This window comes from Lepisosteus platostomus, chromosome 2, assembly GCF_059453375.1.
Source record: "Lepisosteus platostomus isolate fLepPlt1 chromosome 2, fLepPlt1.hap1, whole genome shotgun sequence".
NCBI classification, from domain to species: Eukaryota; Metazoa; Chordata; class Actinopteri; order Semionotiformes; family Lepisosteidae; genus Lepisosteus; species Lepisosteus platostomus.
The window spans coordinates 5,155,245-5,172,338 of record NC_142612.1 but is presented as its reverse complement, the minus strand read 5'-3'; the positions used below and the strand labels follow the sequence as shown (position 1 = coordinate 5,172,338).

Here is a 17,094-nt window from a genome sequence, read left to right as displayed (position 1 = left end):
GTCAACCTTCAGGACACCTGAAGAAGGCTCCACGGCCGAAACGTTGTGTTCTCTTTCTTCTTTTTTTTCAGCATGGAATAAACCTATTACTTGTTCCATTACTGATTAATGTCAAGTGCCTACCTTCTGGGGCAGCACGGTGGCAGAGAGGGTAGTATCACTGCCTTGCTCAATTCCAGACCTGGAGTGTTATCTGAGTGGAGTCTGTATGTTGAGTTTCCTTTGGGTGCTCCTCTTTCCTCCCACAGTAAATCAATTATGGGTTGGTTAACTGGCTTGTGGGAAACCTGGGTGTACCCTTCCTTATGCCCAGTGCTTGCCGGGAGAGGCTCTGGCTCCTCAGCAACCCTGAATTGAAAGAAGTGGTTAGAAAAAAAAGTAGGTGGATGGATGCTTTCTGTTTAGAATACAATAAATGCCAGTTGAAGTGAATGTTTCTACATTTAGACATCATTGTTTGTGTATATTCATTAAATAATACATAAGCTTTAAGATATATAATACATAAGATCTTTTTATACATTGTATTTTCCACTTTTGATCAAATGTATCTAGTTTATTAAAAGAACACAACAATAATGGCTGTGGCGGCACCTTCCTTTCTCTCTCCCTTTATGCCATGTGAAATTATATTGTGTATCTGTAGTTCAAAAAACTATAGCAATAGTGCCTTAAATCTAACCTATTGCCATCAAACCCCAACCTCAGCTTTGGATTGATGCTAGCTTTACACCTCTGGGCACTGAATTGGCAAAGTGTGTCTTTATTGCGTATCAAGAAAGTTGCTGGTATCCTACTGTTTTTTTTTCTGGCAGGATTTTCAATTTCGTATGGAAACTAAAACGTCTGGACTAAAACTCATGAAATCTGGAGCGATTATAAAGGCCCACGGGGTGTTGAGTCGGTTTGAAAGTTACCCCAGAAGGTTTTTCACAAAATGCTTCTTTACACAAGGTGTTGTGGGTATCTGGAACAGGCTGGTTGAGGCCAAATTCCCAGCCAGTTGGTGGAGGGCCAGATTCCTAACTCCTTAAGAACATATCTGGAAGAAACACTAGATTTACGTAGCTAAGAAATTATCAGATAATTATAATGTAATAAAAATAATAATAATAATAATAATAATAATAATAATGTTGCTTTATTAGCCCTATACAATTTCTTGCATTAGGAATTCGTCTTTTCGCATACCCCAGCTTCCTCTCCAAGATGAGCATAAGAAAATAGGTTGAATGACTATAATTTGTATGAGTTTATAATTTACTGTAATTTGCACTCTTTCTAATGTTCTGAATGAGATTTCTTTAGTGTGCATGTATTGTATCCATATTTACTAAATCGAACATGAGGATCCCTCCTTACAATTAAGCTACAAATGGGCGTGCAGAAGCAGACACATTTTGTAATGTGATATAGAGGCAGAGGTTTCGGTGGTTTTACTTTGACAACTATAATCGACATCTTTTGTAGTGACATACCCGTAGCGTGAAAAGAGATGACTTGTTCAAGCGCCTTGGGACAACCTTGTTGTGAAAGGTGCTATATGAAAATTCATTGAATTGAATTGAAAGTTTAAAGCACTCGTACAGTTGTAACATCGATCATTGGTTTACGGTAAATACTAGTTTGTGAAGGAAGCTGATTGTTTGATATTTTTTGTTAATCTGGTTCATGATTTATTAACCCCTTAGAAAGTACTAAATAGATAATAATGTATATACGATACTTTATATAGACAGATAGAATAACTAAATAGACAGTAAGTAAATCTTTAAAGATAACAGGCTGGTGTTTCTTTGTGCCGTAACACTTGAACTTGATAGTCCTGAGAAACAGTGAATTTACTTCACCTATTTCTATGATGCAAAATATATTAATGGAATTTCTTTTTAATGAAAAATAACAGCAGTTAGTACCATGATTACAGAATTGTAAATACTTCTGCCTAATATTATTTAAAAGGGTAATTTTTCTTGAATTTAAGTCAAAATCCTTGAATTTTCCGGATATTACCTTTTCCACAGATGGACTCGTGAGTTTATCTCTTTAGTTAATCCTACAGATGAAACCTTGGAATTGGAAACTTTCAACAGTAACACAAGAATTTTTTCTGTGGAGATAGATCCTAAGAGACCAGTAAGTAAAAAAAAATGCAATCTTTCTTATTATACTGAGGATTACTTCTGGAAAGTGTCAGAGACAGAGATTTCATTGAGTGACACTAACATTGTTGATATCTTAAAATTAGAAAAAGGAGCATGTTCACAAAACAAAGACCCATCATTACAGTTACCCTGGCTTTACATAAGTGTTCTTTTTGTCTTTGTAAAAGCCTGCAGCAGTGATCTTTCTTGTTTAAGCTCTTGTTAGTTCCTTTCAGACACAAGCTTCAGCTGACCTTTACTGCTGTAAACAGTTTTATTCTGCTTATTATTTAATGAGATTCTCTGCATACTAAAACTGGATAATAATAGTTAGAGTTCACTGTTAGGCACAACTGTGTTTTTTCCCTCTCCTAAATCATTTCTTTTCTTTTTAAGTATAATGATAATTAAGCAATGCAATATTTATTGTAAGACTTTAAAAGAAAGTTGCCATTTCATCCAGTTCAGATTTGAATTTTTAGCAAAATAATGGATGTAAACATAACAAACTTTACTAATATAGAATGTTAGATTTCCATTTGAAAAAACTGAGTGAGGAAAAATAGTGAGAGAGAATATTAAATAATCCAGGTTAAATGAAAAGGAAACAACTGCAGACTTTTGCAGTTTCTATTTAATTTTTTCATTCCAGATACCCATCTGTGTACATTAATTCTTCAAGGATGTAAATAACTGAATATATTTGCTTTTAAATTTAAAACGAATATAAATCATCACAAATCATGCTAAATTTAATGCTATAAAACTAATTAAAGTCATTTATGTTTTGCATGCTTTATAGATTCCGTACAGATGTAAAATATGCTTACTAATCTTAGTATACTCTTAATACAGCATTATTTGTTAAAGATTTTTTCATTGAACCTGGGTTGCTCATACACATTTAAAGTGCTCAGACAAGCAGTCAAAGCCTCATAGACAAATGGCCTTTAATAAATTCAAACAGGCAAGGCAGACTCCAGAGGGTGAAAACATTGCACATAACACATTAATCACATCAAAATTTCCCTGTCATTGTGAAACATAAAGAGGATCTCACTCGAAATAACAAGTATTGATCCTCCCCAACTCTTCCCTTTCAGCTGATTGTGGCGCCACACTCGACGACCAGAGTCCCTGTTCAGTTCCATCCCTCTGCCCTTGGCAAGGCTAATCACACAGCATGGATCACTTTCAAGTGTCCACAGGTAAGCTTACCATCAGATCTGGGGCTATACCGTACAGTCAGGTCCCCTTACAGTCACGCAATGAGTATCTGTAACCATGGCCGCTTCTGGGGCAGGCCCGCTCATCTTTATTGATCATGTAACTAAATGGCATTCATTAAACCTGGCAGAGCTCAGAACACACATCACCTGTGTGCAAACAGGCTGTTTCTTACTGCGCATATGTGGCCATACCAGAGAATTCATACCCATGAGTTAACAGTGCAACAAAAAGATTTCAGCTTTATAAGTGCATACTTACAAAAATATGATTTATATTTTACACAGTTGCATCGCATCCTCTTTCAGTATTAGTCTTCAACAGTTGAATTGGTCAGTGATTAAGGGCAAAAGCCTGTGTAGGTTTTATGAATTGCTAAAATATTTGTTTACTCATTTATTTGGATGTACAAAATTTGAGTATGGTAAAATAACATGACAGTGCACTGTAATTAAAGCACTGCTTTCTTTCACAGGAATTACATGGAATTCCGAAACATTGGCAAAATTTTAAATATACAGTATATATTTTACATGTGTTCTCTTATAGTTTTCAAGTGGACAGAAGTAAAATCCTGAAAAATCTGTAAAAGCTTTATAACATTGTACACTGTCTTTAGTATCCTACAGGTTTTTATTCCCCTCAGATGTATTTGACTTTTTTTCTTACACCAATCAATCGCCCCCAGTTTAGATGTTAAGCCTCAGCGCGTCAGCTCTGCGGTGCACTGCTTTAATATCTCTGACTCCATCTGCCCTTTTCAGCTGCTTGATTTTGATCTCCTACCCTCCCCTCTCTCCTCTCTTTTGACACATTAAATTGCATCTGCATGCTAAAATAGTATTTCTTGAGTATTTTATCGCTCTACATGATTCCCAGCTTTTCCTAGTTGCGTGAAGGCAATATGCCCTTCGATTTGCATAAACTATTAAAAAAATACATAGAAAAAGGATGAAAACGCATTGTTTAAACTTGGGGAATTTCACTCTTTATGAAAATATATTGCTTTAAAATCGTCTATAAAAATATTTCCTTTGCGATTCTCCTCAGTGACAATCATGTAAGAAGTGTGAAACATGACTGGACTCAACAGGCCTAGCGCACTGCAGTTCTGATTAATCACATTGACTTATCCACAGGGTTTTAAGTGGGAAAGTCACAGCTCTCCTCAAAGGATGTGCATCTCAGGACGGTGCTCAGCATTGCTAGATTAAGCAACTTTTCCACTTCAATCAACCCCAGACTGCACTGATGTTCCTGCCTATCTATGAAATTACCTCAGCTGATTATTTCTTGATTATGCTTTTTACAGAGGGAAACCTAAATTCAGGAAGGAAAATCACCCACTTATACATCTAAGATTTATATGATTGTTTTCATATAATTTTAATCAAGTGTTGTACCCCACCCTTCCTCAGAAAACTCCATCCCGACATGACAAGCAGTTCCAAGCTTAACTATTTCATTATTTATCAACCCTTCACCACAATTCCCTTTCAACAAAATGCAATTTGAATCTGTTTTCTGTTTGAAATTGTGTTCTGGCTATTTCTTTCAAGTCTTAATATATTTTTCATATCACTACCTTGAAACAGTGATTTTCACAATATTCCATATATTATTAACCATTTTTTTAAGGTGGGAAAAAATTGGTTTACATGTTGATTGTGTATATGGAGTTTTTAGACATGAAGACAAAAGAATACAGTGTTGCCATCTATAGAATGAAAATAAGTCTATAGGTTTTGCTTTCTTTACTCATTTTAATTGAAAAAGATTTGTAATAACCTGCGGGTTTGAAATGTTTAGTTGCTGGAGGCAAGATGCTGATACCAGCAGTTTCAAACTAATACCTACTGACACAAGATGATTTGAAACTAATGATGGGTATCTGTGAGATTATTGCCCAGGGAAATAGTTTTTAGCTACATCCCTGGAAGCAAGAGATCACTTTGCATCATCTCATCTATAAATCTCACCTATATGCTGTATTCATGCAGTGTTTGAGGACATAAATGAATCGCAAACTTTTTCATTTAATTCATTTGATATAGCAATATTTATGTGCTTTAAAACATTACCCAGCCCAATGAGTTTTCTGTCCACTTAGCAGTATTTAAGAGTTTCTCTGAACTGTTTTCAAACAATCTGTTAGGATTCTCAGATAAATTACACTCTTCCACCACTGCCAAGTGCACATATGAATTTATTAGATTTTTTCTCACATTGTCTATTATGGTGTTTTTGATAGTGGTGCACTTTCAAACACTAGGTAGAAGAAAGATCTTTTATTCCAACATTATGTCAGCTAGTTGTTATAATGCTCTTCATTGTGCTGTTTTGTGTCTGAAGAACAGTTGACAAAAATAAAGGTATATTTTTTAAAACAGTATTGCAATTACTGTACATCAACACTAGATTGTAGCAATCATTAGCACACTATGATAACTATTCAAATTTTATAAAACCTTGTAATGAGTGAGTAATACATTTATAATTTGATTAAAACCTATTTGCAGCTGTAAATTAGTAAGAAATTTAAGATAGCATTACATATGCCATAAATTAACAGATTTAAGGAGGAACCCTTAGGAAAGGAAGAAAGCACGTGGATTCACTTCAATACAAGTTATTTATATGCAAAGGTAATCGAGACAGCAGTCTCTCAGCTCCCTATATCAATCTGTGCTGTGGGTGTGCAACAGAGGCCAGTCAAAGAGAGCAACTGCAGGCATTCGTAAAAGGCAAGGAGAGTAAGATCTGCTGCAGCTGTGTTCAGTCATTTTCCCTGTACAAAAAGGCCCAGAACACAGAAATAATGCCTAACTGGCTGGTCGTGAAGTCAGACTAGTTTTGGGCCTTCAGTTAGAAGAGTGAGGTAATGGTTCTCATAGAGTTAAAGGGATAAGGTTGGTTCACATTCCCATATACTGTACAGCAGGTCAGGTTAAATGGGATAAAGCAGTGTGCTGATCTCCTGTCAATTAATATTAGGTGTACAGGAGAATCTGGCGAGGAAAAGGTTACAGACCAAATCAGGGTGGGAAGGATTTATTTTTTCCCAGGGTTATTCCAGCCTCAGTCACAGTTTTGCTAGTCCCCAGATTTATGTTGTTCAAGTTGCAATGAATAGCGTGCAGGGGTTTTATGAGCACCACTCCTCCGAAGCCATGCTACACAGTTAGTGGGACCTTCCACACATATCGTAATAAATGTGTGGTCTGCATATTATACAATATAAAGAATTTATCTATTTTCACAAAGCAGGATCTTTATCAAAGTGGTAGTTGTTGACAGTGTTGGTACGAAAAGCATTTTCATTAATATGAAATGTAAAGTATTTAAAAGAGAAAATAAGTGAATATTTCATTTGTTCTGTGTGTTTTACATATAATAGGCGACATACTTCATCTAACACGTGAGAGACATGTGGCAGTTATTATGTGCCAGCAGCATTTCTATGCAACAGATCAGGTTTGGAAGTGAGAAACTGCTTCTACAATTTCCCCCCCTTAAGCTGAATTAAGGAGGAAATTTAGGTTGTGCATACTATCCAAGCCAAAAACGGGATTTAGCTGGGCCTCCAGGACTAAGACCTTTACTGTTTAAAGCAGTATCATTGGATCTTTATTGATCAAACAGTCAATATCCAAAAGACAGTACCTTCTACAGCACGGTGTGCCCAAATTGGGGTTTGAAACCAGGCAGTGGTTTGAAATTTACAGAAGGAGAACCATGTACTGATCCACCAGTCCAACTGAAACAGCAAATCACTTTTCTTTGTAAGTCTCCCAACTCAGAACTGCCCAGGTCCACCCTTCCTTAGTCTCCAAGACCAGACTAGAAGATGGTAGCTCTGCAAAAACACCCTTTAAATCTTTATCATCTAAGATTTTGTGTTGACCTTGCATTGCCCACTTACATATTTGAACAGTGTCTGCATTTTCCGTCTCATTATTCATCAAACAGATCCTGAGAATTTCTTTTTGCTCAATGGGGGCTAGCAGATGGGTTATTTATCTAGCTGCTAAGAGAATTGTGCCTTCCATGGTAGAGTGTTTATCTTTTCACAGCAAACACAGCTGGCTCAGTGAGGCACAAAGCCTTTCCTTTCTTGTGAAAATCTTTTATGTACAACATACCCGCAAACAGTATACAACCAGAATGCTGTTTTTTTCTACCTAGTATTGAACATTGCTACATTTACCAATATTCAGCAGCCTTATTTCATTTTGTCTGCATTTGCACAGAACGTCTATGATTTTGCCCTTTGTTTTCTTTGTTTGCTTTCCCATAATGCTGTTGGTAGAAAAAGACAGTACATCATCATGTGAAAAAAGTCCTGTTTCATCAATATGTTAAACATCCCAAAGATAATACTGTGCAATGGCTCCTTAAGCTTTGCTCCCATGTGAGATTGTGGTTTGACTGACGCCAGCATTTTCACTATATAATGACATGCTGTATGATCCCAAGGCAGTATAGCCAGCCATTTGAGTAAGAAATTCCATCAATTCCGAGTCCATTGATGGACTCACTGGCTTCTTCTTTCAAAATCCCATCAGTGACTGAGATTACTTTTTAGTGACAAACCTGACTAAAACCACTAGTTGTGTTCTAAATCACAGTACTTCCTAAGGCACTGTTTTTTTTTTTTGGTGGTCCAATGGAGATAAAATATTTGTTTTTTTATCATTTTTGTAATGTCTTTTATACAACTGATTTGCTGAGAAAATATCTTGCCATTTTCATATGCAAAAGTACAATGTTTTTGCTGTGATGTGAAATGTACTGTAAATGGGACCAAATTGTTTTTAGTTTCAGCTTTTCCTAATCCTGTATATACAGTAAACAATTGCACCTACTCAGTTAAAGGAATATATGAAAGGGTCTAAGATTCATTATAATATTCCAATTTAAACACAACTTTTTTCACAGTAACTTGAAAAAGATAGTAAGGGGATTATTTATAAAAATACAGAATATATCCAGAACACCCCATTAAAAACAGAGTGATGGGCATGATTTATCCAGTTCATAAAATTACCTTCAAATAAATAACATGATGGTCATCTCACACTGGCATTTTAAAAATACAGACTAGTGTTGATCAACATATAAAGGTCTGTCTTCTAAACTGACAGTAAATTATGCTGTAGTAACAGCTTGTAGAATTCAAATTGATGAGAGGAAAAGGAAAAGAAACATAAAATTCTACCGAACGTGGTATTCAAGGAGAGGAATTTGAGGAAATGACAGATAAAACATCTCTAGAAGAGAGAAGACACATACAGCTCAATCAGTGCTGAGATGGTCACAACTGGCCATCTTTACCTTACGTGCAAAATAAGTGAATTGTAGTTAATGTAGAGGACATAATTATCCTTGTGCAGTGCAGGGGCTTCAGAGACATTATGGAAATCTTCACACTGTTTATGTCAGAGAGGTATAAACAAGACATGTGAAAAACTCACAAGGGTTAAGCCCGACATTACAGCAATGCTGAGCATGACCATTGCATTATACAGAAATAGATATAATTTCCATTCCATCGCATTCTTGTCACCCAAAAAATGAATCTTTTGAGCTATAGTTTTGTAAAACGATAAGATTTCCCCCAAAAAATTCAGTATCATTTAGAACATAAGAACCTACAGTAAAAAAAAAGCTGCAAAAAGAGGCCATTCAACACATCTCGTTTTATTTCTAGTAGATAGTTAAACATAAAAACACATAAAAGTAGCCAAAAAACATATCAGAACAGAAATGAAAAATTAAAAAATACCATAAATGACTATGAGAAATTCTTACAGGTTACATAAATGTACAGCTATTTTGCATCAGAAAATGTTCAAAAGCACCATAGAGATGAACAAAGGGGAGTAGGTACCATTCACCAATATAACTGCGGGATTCCCTTTTCAACTGAAACAGGAGCTATAGTCTTAATTTAGAAACAAACCAGATATTGTTTTACAAAAATAAGCAGTGTCCTTTTGAAACACATAACACTGGAGACTTGCTATCAAAGGGAAAAAAAGGTGGTATTCTCAGGTTTCAATTGGAGGAAAAATTACAGAGTTGATCAATAGTATGGGAAAAGGGCAAAATGTAATAGCCAAATCAATAACAGATGGATAGACTGCAGAGGCAAATGCTGTCACTGAAAGCAACTGAAACATTCAATTATCTATAAACATTGACAATAGGCTCATTGCAGAATGCATTCTCAGACATTCAGTAGCAAAGAAACACAAGGCAATTTTGCAAGCACAGGAACTAAGCGATTTTCGTTTCTATGTCCAGCTCCTGATAAAGATTTGAAGTTGTTTTGTCTATTGAGGAGAGCTCTTTATCTTGCGTCATGATTGGAAACAAAAGTTAAGGTTTACAGTATGGACCGCCAAATTTATTTAAAAGGATTTGATAAATCCACGACTTCCTGAGAAGAACCTAAACTCTGATCATTTTTGATTTGTAACTACAGTACGTTAGTGTAAGCGATGGAAATTGCTTTCACTTTTAACAACAAAACATTCCTGACACAACAATACATATATACTTTAAATTAACATTGATTAGCAAACTTATCATATGAGTCACTGACACTTCAGCAGCTACAGTATATCATCTTGCATCTCACAACTGACAACCTACTGAAGTTAAGCAGGTAAAGTATGAACCTGGTCAGTACCTGGATGAGAGACCTGGGAAAAACTAAGGTTGCTGCTGGAAGAGGTGTTGGTGGGGCCAATAGGTGGCGCTCACCCTGCGGTCTGTGTGGGTCCTAATGCCCCAGTATAGTGACAGGGACACTATACTATAAAAAGGCACCATCCTTCGGATGAGAAGTAAAACTGAGATCCTGACTCTTTGTGGTCATAAAAAATCCCAGGGCATTTCTCGAAAAGAGTAGGGGTGTTACCCCAGCGTCCTGGCCAAATTTCCCATTGGCCCTTACCAATCATGGCCTCCTAATAGATACTGTAGATAGATACTTTATTGATCCTGTCAGGAAAATTGCAGTGCAACAGCAGCCTGGCACAATCAACACAGCACAGTGTAACAGAATAATACAAATAATATTCAATACAGTAAATACAGTCAGTGAGAAGTGCAGTAAAAAGTGAAAAAGTAAAAAAATGGAGTATACAAAATTGTTCACATTACAGAAAATACAAAACAAACCAGAATGTACAGTACACAAAAGATGTATTGCACATTATAAATGTATTGCACAAATCCCTAGCATATATTGCACAAAAATCAGCTGAAATTCATGTTTAATCCAGGTCAATGTTGCCTCTGCCCAGACACACAGTGGATGAGTCTTATGGCAGAATGACCTTCTGTAGCGCTCCCTGTCGCACTGTGGTTGGATCAGCCTATTGCTGAACGTGCTCTTCATTCTCACCAGCATGTCATAGAGGGGATAATAATCCCCATCTAGGAACTGGCTTCATTACTCTGTTCTCCTCCCCACTAATAGCTGGTGTGTGTCAAGTTGACTGGGGCACTACAGCTGCCATCACATCATCCAGGTGGGGCTACACACTGGTGGTGGTGGAGGGGAGTCCCCATTACCTGTAAAGCGCTTTGAGTGGAGTGTCCAGAAAAGCACTACTGTATATAAGTTGAAGCAATTATTATTATTATTACTTCAGTCATGCTACAATGGAACAAAACAACATTAAAATTTGTTCTGCCACCAAACCAAATGTGGCAATTTCGATGCTGCTTAAAGCTGTTTATTGTTATAAATAATTTTATGAATCCTTTTCACCGTGTGAAGTTGAGGTGGGGTGTTTTAACGTTATTGCTTTCTGGAGAATAATGCAACAATGCAAAACAGAATGAAACTGCAAACAGTCTTATCTCCATGGTAAAACAATAGATGGGTTTTAGGATGAACCCCACTGCTTTCCATAACAATGCAAAACACAGAAACTGAAGAAAACCTGACCAAAACATAACACAAGTCTAGCTGCCAGGTCCTTCTCTGTATGAAAGACAGCTAAGCTGCTTACAAACAACAAACACACATCCAGTTCACAATCACAATTAGGACCAGGAGGGAGCACTCACCCTGCGGTCTGTGTGGGTCCTAATTCCCCAGTATAATGATGGAAAAAGGTGCAGTCCTTCAGATGAGACATAAAACCAATGTCATCTGTGAAGCATGATGTAGGGCATACATTGTCTCCTCATATGACTTCTTTTATTGATAATGTAATTAATGATAATTACACCAGAATTCAATATGTAGTTTACAGTCATATTTTGTCGTCTTATGTAGTTAAAAATGTTTCCATACTTTTTGGGAGGCACTTCACCATACAGCATGGCCTGAAAACATAGGATAAAACACACAGGGAGTCCATCATGTGAAAAATATTGGATTGGTCCACTGAATCTGCCAATTTAAATACATTTGAGTATAGATTTTTACATTTTTAAGAAAAAAAGTCAGGACATCCTGGGAAAAGATAGTAATAAGTAGCTGCAGAAAGGCATCTCAGATGATTGCACAAAACATTTAGTGAGCTACTGTGAGTAGGCCATAGACATCTTGCAGTTATTGCCTCAAATGGATATGCAAGCAAATACCAACTTTTACACTCTGATATTTACTAAAGGTAAAGGTGCCCCAATACGTATGGCACTTGAAATCACCAGATTGAACACGCATGTTCTAATACAATCAAAAGTATGCATGGGATTTCTCAAATTAAAACCCACCATTCATAATACTGTAATATCACCATCACAAATACACATTGCTTGACTAGAAAGCAAAAATACAAATTTTGAATTTGCTGTCCCAGTACTTTTAGAGGGTATTGTACAGTATATTTCATCATATAATGAGTTATTATGAAGTAATTCTGGTTATTTACATAAACTGTGCCAAAACCTGCTGTTTACATGAAAGCCTTAGCATAAAATTACAAGTCTATCATGTGGCAAAAGCATTTTTATTTTTGTCTGTGTTTGTCTGATTTTTCTCTGGTTTCAGTTGCAAGAGTGGAACTTCTACATGTCTGGAATAGGATTGTTCCCGGGGCTAATGGAGCCACTAAGCATCAGCACATGTGTTGGCTCTCATTCCTCAGTCATTGTGCCCTTCAGGAATCCTACTGATGACAGCGTGCTGGTAGATGTGCTGCTAACAGGTAATGGGCCCATTACAATTTATAGATCCATTAAAACTGTCAGTGGGATAGCACTTCCATTGAGTGAGACAGAATGTGTATGAAAATCCAGGAGGGTAAAATGCTCTTTCTGTGAAATTGATATTAATGTGTTTTTCCCAGAGTAGTTCTATATTCTTTCCATCTTTTATAATAGAAACAGTGGAGCCTTACAGAAGGAACTGTGTGAAAGTATGAAATACAGATGCAAAGAATAACTAAAAGCCATCACCATTTCCTCATAGAGAGAGAGTGGGCATTATATAGAAACTGCAGTAGCAATTTGATACAACGTGTTTTGCATGACAGTCGTAAACAAGCATACTGTAGAAAGAAGCCTATTCTTATCACAGTATCGCTTTAGAAAAGACATCTACAATATAAGTGTAGTACAACAAGTTGTAAACTAATTCAGAACTTTTGATTTTAACCATTTTGTTTCTGTGTGCCTGTGTGTCATTTGTTGGATTATTTTGCTCTTCACTACCTACGCAGTTACTTAGATGGTATTACAGTATGTCCATGAAAAGTAGCATTGTAGAAGTGAGCTGCCGATCTTATCGTCTTCCATTGGCCAGGACACATCAAATGGGGATGAATCCGTGATTTTGACATTGATTAATCTGCACTGCTATTCAGACTATATAAAAATGAAGTGTGGCAGATGCAGTTCACCATCTCCTAATTGATGTCACTGTCCAGCATATATTATAGTCTGTTATTTCATTAAACAAACCAATACTTCACTAAAGGCCTCGACCAAACGTTACACTAACCCTGTTTGCCCCATTTGTATGCCAAGTAAATTTCATATTAGATTTTTTAAAATTGATGATAGGTAAAATAATAGAATATGTGAATGGTAGTTTTCTGCAATTACTTTAAGAATGGGAAAAGACAGCAATAGATGCCCGAAGCTCAAAACAAAAGATGTACTGTAGTATCACAGTATGTATTTCAGGGATTCAGGCATTGTTTGTTGCAGCTCACTACTTTCTGAGAGCTATAAGACCTTCCTAAACACAACTAACACATCCAGCAATAAACATAATAGCAGTCATGAAAATAATAGTTCAGGCGGGTAGCTGCGTCAGCATGCATAGACTGCAAAGGAACAAGTAATAGGTTTATTCCATGCTGAAAAGAGAAGAAAGAAAACACAACGTTTTGACAGTGGAACCTATGAAAATAATAGGTTTTATTTGTAAATCCAGCTTCTAATGTAGGATCCATAGTCTTCCATAGCTTAGCGAAGTTAAAATCCAGAATAAGATTATGTTGTTGAGATGAGGATATTCTAAATTCAGTTGTAGAGCAAAGGTGCTTGTGATGTTGTGCACTACTGCCTGAGGAATCCCTGGCTCAGATAGCAATCTTTGATCTAACACAATCTCTGACTGAACTTTGAATGATTTTACTACTGTAGTTGGGCAACTCAGGAGCCTCTTCTCCCTCCTTTTATCTACAAGAAGTCAAACAACTTTGATGTACTGAATCTTTGAAACTGGCAGGTGTAGAGAGGTAGCCACCCCCCTTGGGCTTCTTCACATTTTGCGGTGTTACAATATGGAATCATCGTTTACAGTAACTGAGATTTTTTTTGCCGTTGAAGATCGGCACAAAACACCAAACATCATGGTAAACGTTGTGTCCAAATAGGTTGGGTCTCATCAGACCATAGAATCTTCTTTCACTTGGTGTTAGAGTCTCCCACATGCCTTCTAGAAAACTGTAGTTCATAAGCATAGTTTCTCCCATTTCAACCATCAAAGACTTATTGCTTGAGAGTTGTCACAGGTCTCTTGGTGGCCTCCCTGTTTTATTTGGGTGGACTTTGGGAGCACAACTCCTCACAAACACCTTTGCACTTCTATGCAATTGAGGCTGTGCCATCATAATTGCTTCATCCCATCTGCTCTTCTAAAATATTGAAGGATGAGACTGTGACAGGTGGACTCCATTCAACTAATTATGTGATTTCTAGAGACATTTGGTTAAACCAGAGCCTATTTATGTGTCATAGCAAAGAGGGTGAATACTTATGTAGAATCTGTATCAGTAGAATTTTCTCTTTGACATTATAGTGTTATGTGTTGATCAATGGCAAAAAATCCCAATTAAATAAATTTTGATTCTATGTTATAACAATAAAATGTGAAAATGTCTACAAGGCATGACTACTATGGTAGCCACTGTAATCTAAACAGCAGTTAGATTAGACTTTTACCAAAATCATTGACATGGACAAAAATTCTGCATTTCCTTATGATTCAGACACCTCAAAAAAGAGCAGGGTGAATTCTGTCAACAAACAACAGGAAGGAGACAATTGATTCTGACCTGAATAAATTGAATTTCTGGATGTTTTTTTCCCCAAAGAATTACAACTGCCAATGCCATGATTTCAACATCCCCTGCAGGGGATAATCTGAGCACAGAGGAACTTGCATCAGGTTTAGAGTACATTAAATGTGACATAGCCATTAATTTAAAAACGCCTAAGACACTCCTCCATTACCTAAAGATGTGTTTTTTTATTATGCTTTTTAAAGATGCGCTTGACTTGACCTTGATTAGGTATAATAAAATGCATGATTTGTGTTATGGATGGATCCCACCCACATACAGTATCCCCAGCGTGTTAAAAAAGTTTGGCACTCGAAGCATTCACTCTGGCCAAAAGGGAGCATAGAGTTTACTGAAGTAATAAGAAAAGTTCAGATATGAAAAAAAATAGATTTAAATAAAACAGAAGAGTAAAGTTAACTTACTGCCAGCAATGGAAGAAAGTTGTTTTCATAGTTAACTAACTATAGTATAACTAAAGTTAAGATGGGTGCAGGTAAACATTGGGAAACATGGTAAAAGTATTATTGGTCCAGCACCTCCTACCCGTAATATTGTCAGTGCTCATGAGTGCAGCCTGGTGTGGTCTAGTGTTATTGTGCAGCAAGATTAGGTTCAGATGTACTGCAGTAACTTTGGCTTTCAAGAAATGGAGTCATGACTGTGTGACAGTAGCACTCTGTATTTGGCCACTGGGCCACCCCAGTCAGGTGTGCTTCCATGATCTAGTAACAAAACAGTGAAGAGTGCTTTACATGTTCCAGCGTGCTGGGGAAACCTGTCTTCAGCTGTATATTACCATATTTGTTGAAACATCCATGTGGGTTCCAGTTTGCAAATTTGCATGTTGTGTTGCAGCTACATTACATATTGACATTACCTACAGTATATGGTTTTCTGAGAAATAATGTTCAGGTCCCTTTGTTGTCAACATTTTCACATTTAATTTTACAGAAAGCAAAATAATTAAAAAAAAAAGTTATATGCCTTCTTATCTCCAGGAAAAACTTGATTCATATGTACTTAATCTTTTTCCAGGATCACAGAATCTAGATTATTTCAAAGCATTATCTTCAGTGAGCTGAAGGTAGAACATTTAGGTGCTTTGCTGCTCGCTTGTTGATATCCTTCCTAGTTAACAGGTTTAGAATCTTAGAACTGACAAGGGATTTTTATCACTGCTTTCTGTAACTGATTTTTGCTTATGAGATTTTTTTTATAACCTTATAAAGTGCTCTGTGGCTTTTACAGTGCTCTTGGCACTTTGAAAATGAAATTATACTGTTAAACGTGGCTCCGTTTGGTAGACAGACTGCAGTGATCAGCAAAAGTTGTGCCATGTCACTGACCTTTGCTGAGCTAGTAAGCCAAATTGGCTCAATGGTACCCAACATACCACTCTGGCCTACCCTACTTTGCTTAATGCCTGGGTTTTTGTGATTTAATCTATACCCTTTTTAGCCTCGCTGCTAATTTCACAACTTGTTCACTGAGCTCACATTGGATTGTCCCAGGTTAGATTGCATTGATTTAGCTTAGTCTTCACATGAGTGCTGGATTCCTCCCTTGCTGCAGGTTGTAAATCATCCTATTATGCAGCCATTACAGCCATATCTGACCCAAGATATAAATCTACATTTAGCAGTTTACTTTTAATATCCATAAACCAGTGAAAATCCTGAAAATATTACCATCAAGTTTGTTTTAACAGCAGGGAAACTGTTTTCTAACAAAATAAAGAAATTGGGTGTAGGTCTGACTGGTTCACTTCATACATGCACAGCAGAACCGGTGAATTCCATCAGTTTTTATCATCAAAATCAAAACACCACCACAAACTATATAACACAAGCTTTACAACAACATATTTTGTATGTAGATACAACCAAATAATGCAATGCAGTTTCTTTTTCTGGAGCACATTTATCTGGAGTATCAGTTCTGAGAAGCTCCAAAGTCAGTAATTTAGCAGTTCTCCAACAAAATGCAATGGCAAGAACAAATATTCACCAAAATACATAAAGCCTGTTGACCCTACCTTGATAAACAGTGAATATTCTGTTCATAAGTCTTTCCATGTGAATACACAGCAGTCTCAAAATAGCTGACCAAACAGCCATCATATCTTCAAACCTGATCTAGTAGTTAGAAATAGCTGTCATTCAGCGAATTCTGCTCATTCAGAG

The 17,094-nt window shown here is 36.6% G+C and overlaps 1 protein-coding gene across 3 annotated transcripts in view; it reads left to right on the top strand.

The window, feature by feature from the left end:
* The window catches only part of LOC148675759 (cilia- and flagella-associated protein 47-like), a 210,456-nt gene that overhangs the window by 147,050 nt on the left and 46,312 nt on the right, over positions 1–17,094 (top strand). For all 3 annotated transcript variants that reach the window (XM_088646922.1, XM_088646914.1, XM_088646930.1), the window contains exons 54-56: positions 2,025–2,136; positions 3,248–3,352; positions 12,388–12,544. In XM_088646922.1, coding sequence (XP_088503048.1) covers positions 2,025–2,136; positions 3,248–3,352; positions 12,388–12,544 — 374 coding nt within the window. The remainder of the gene's footprint in view (positions 1–2,024; positions 2,137–3,247; positions 3,353–12,387; positions 12,545–17,094) is intronic.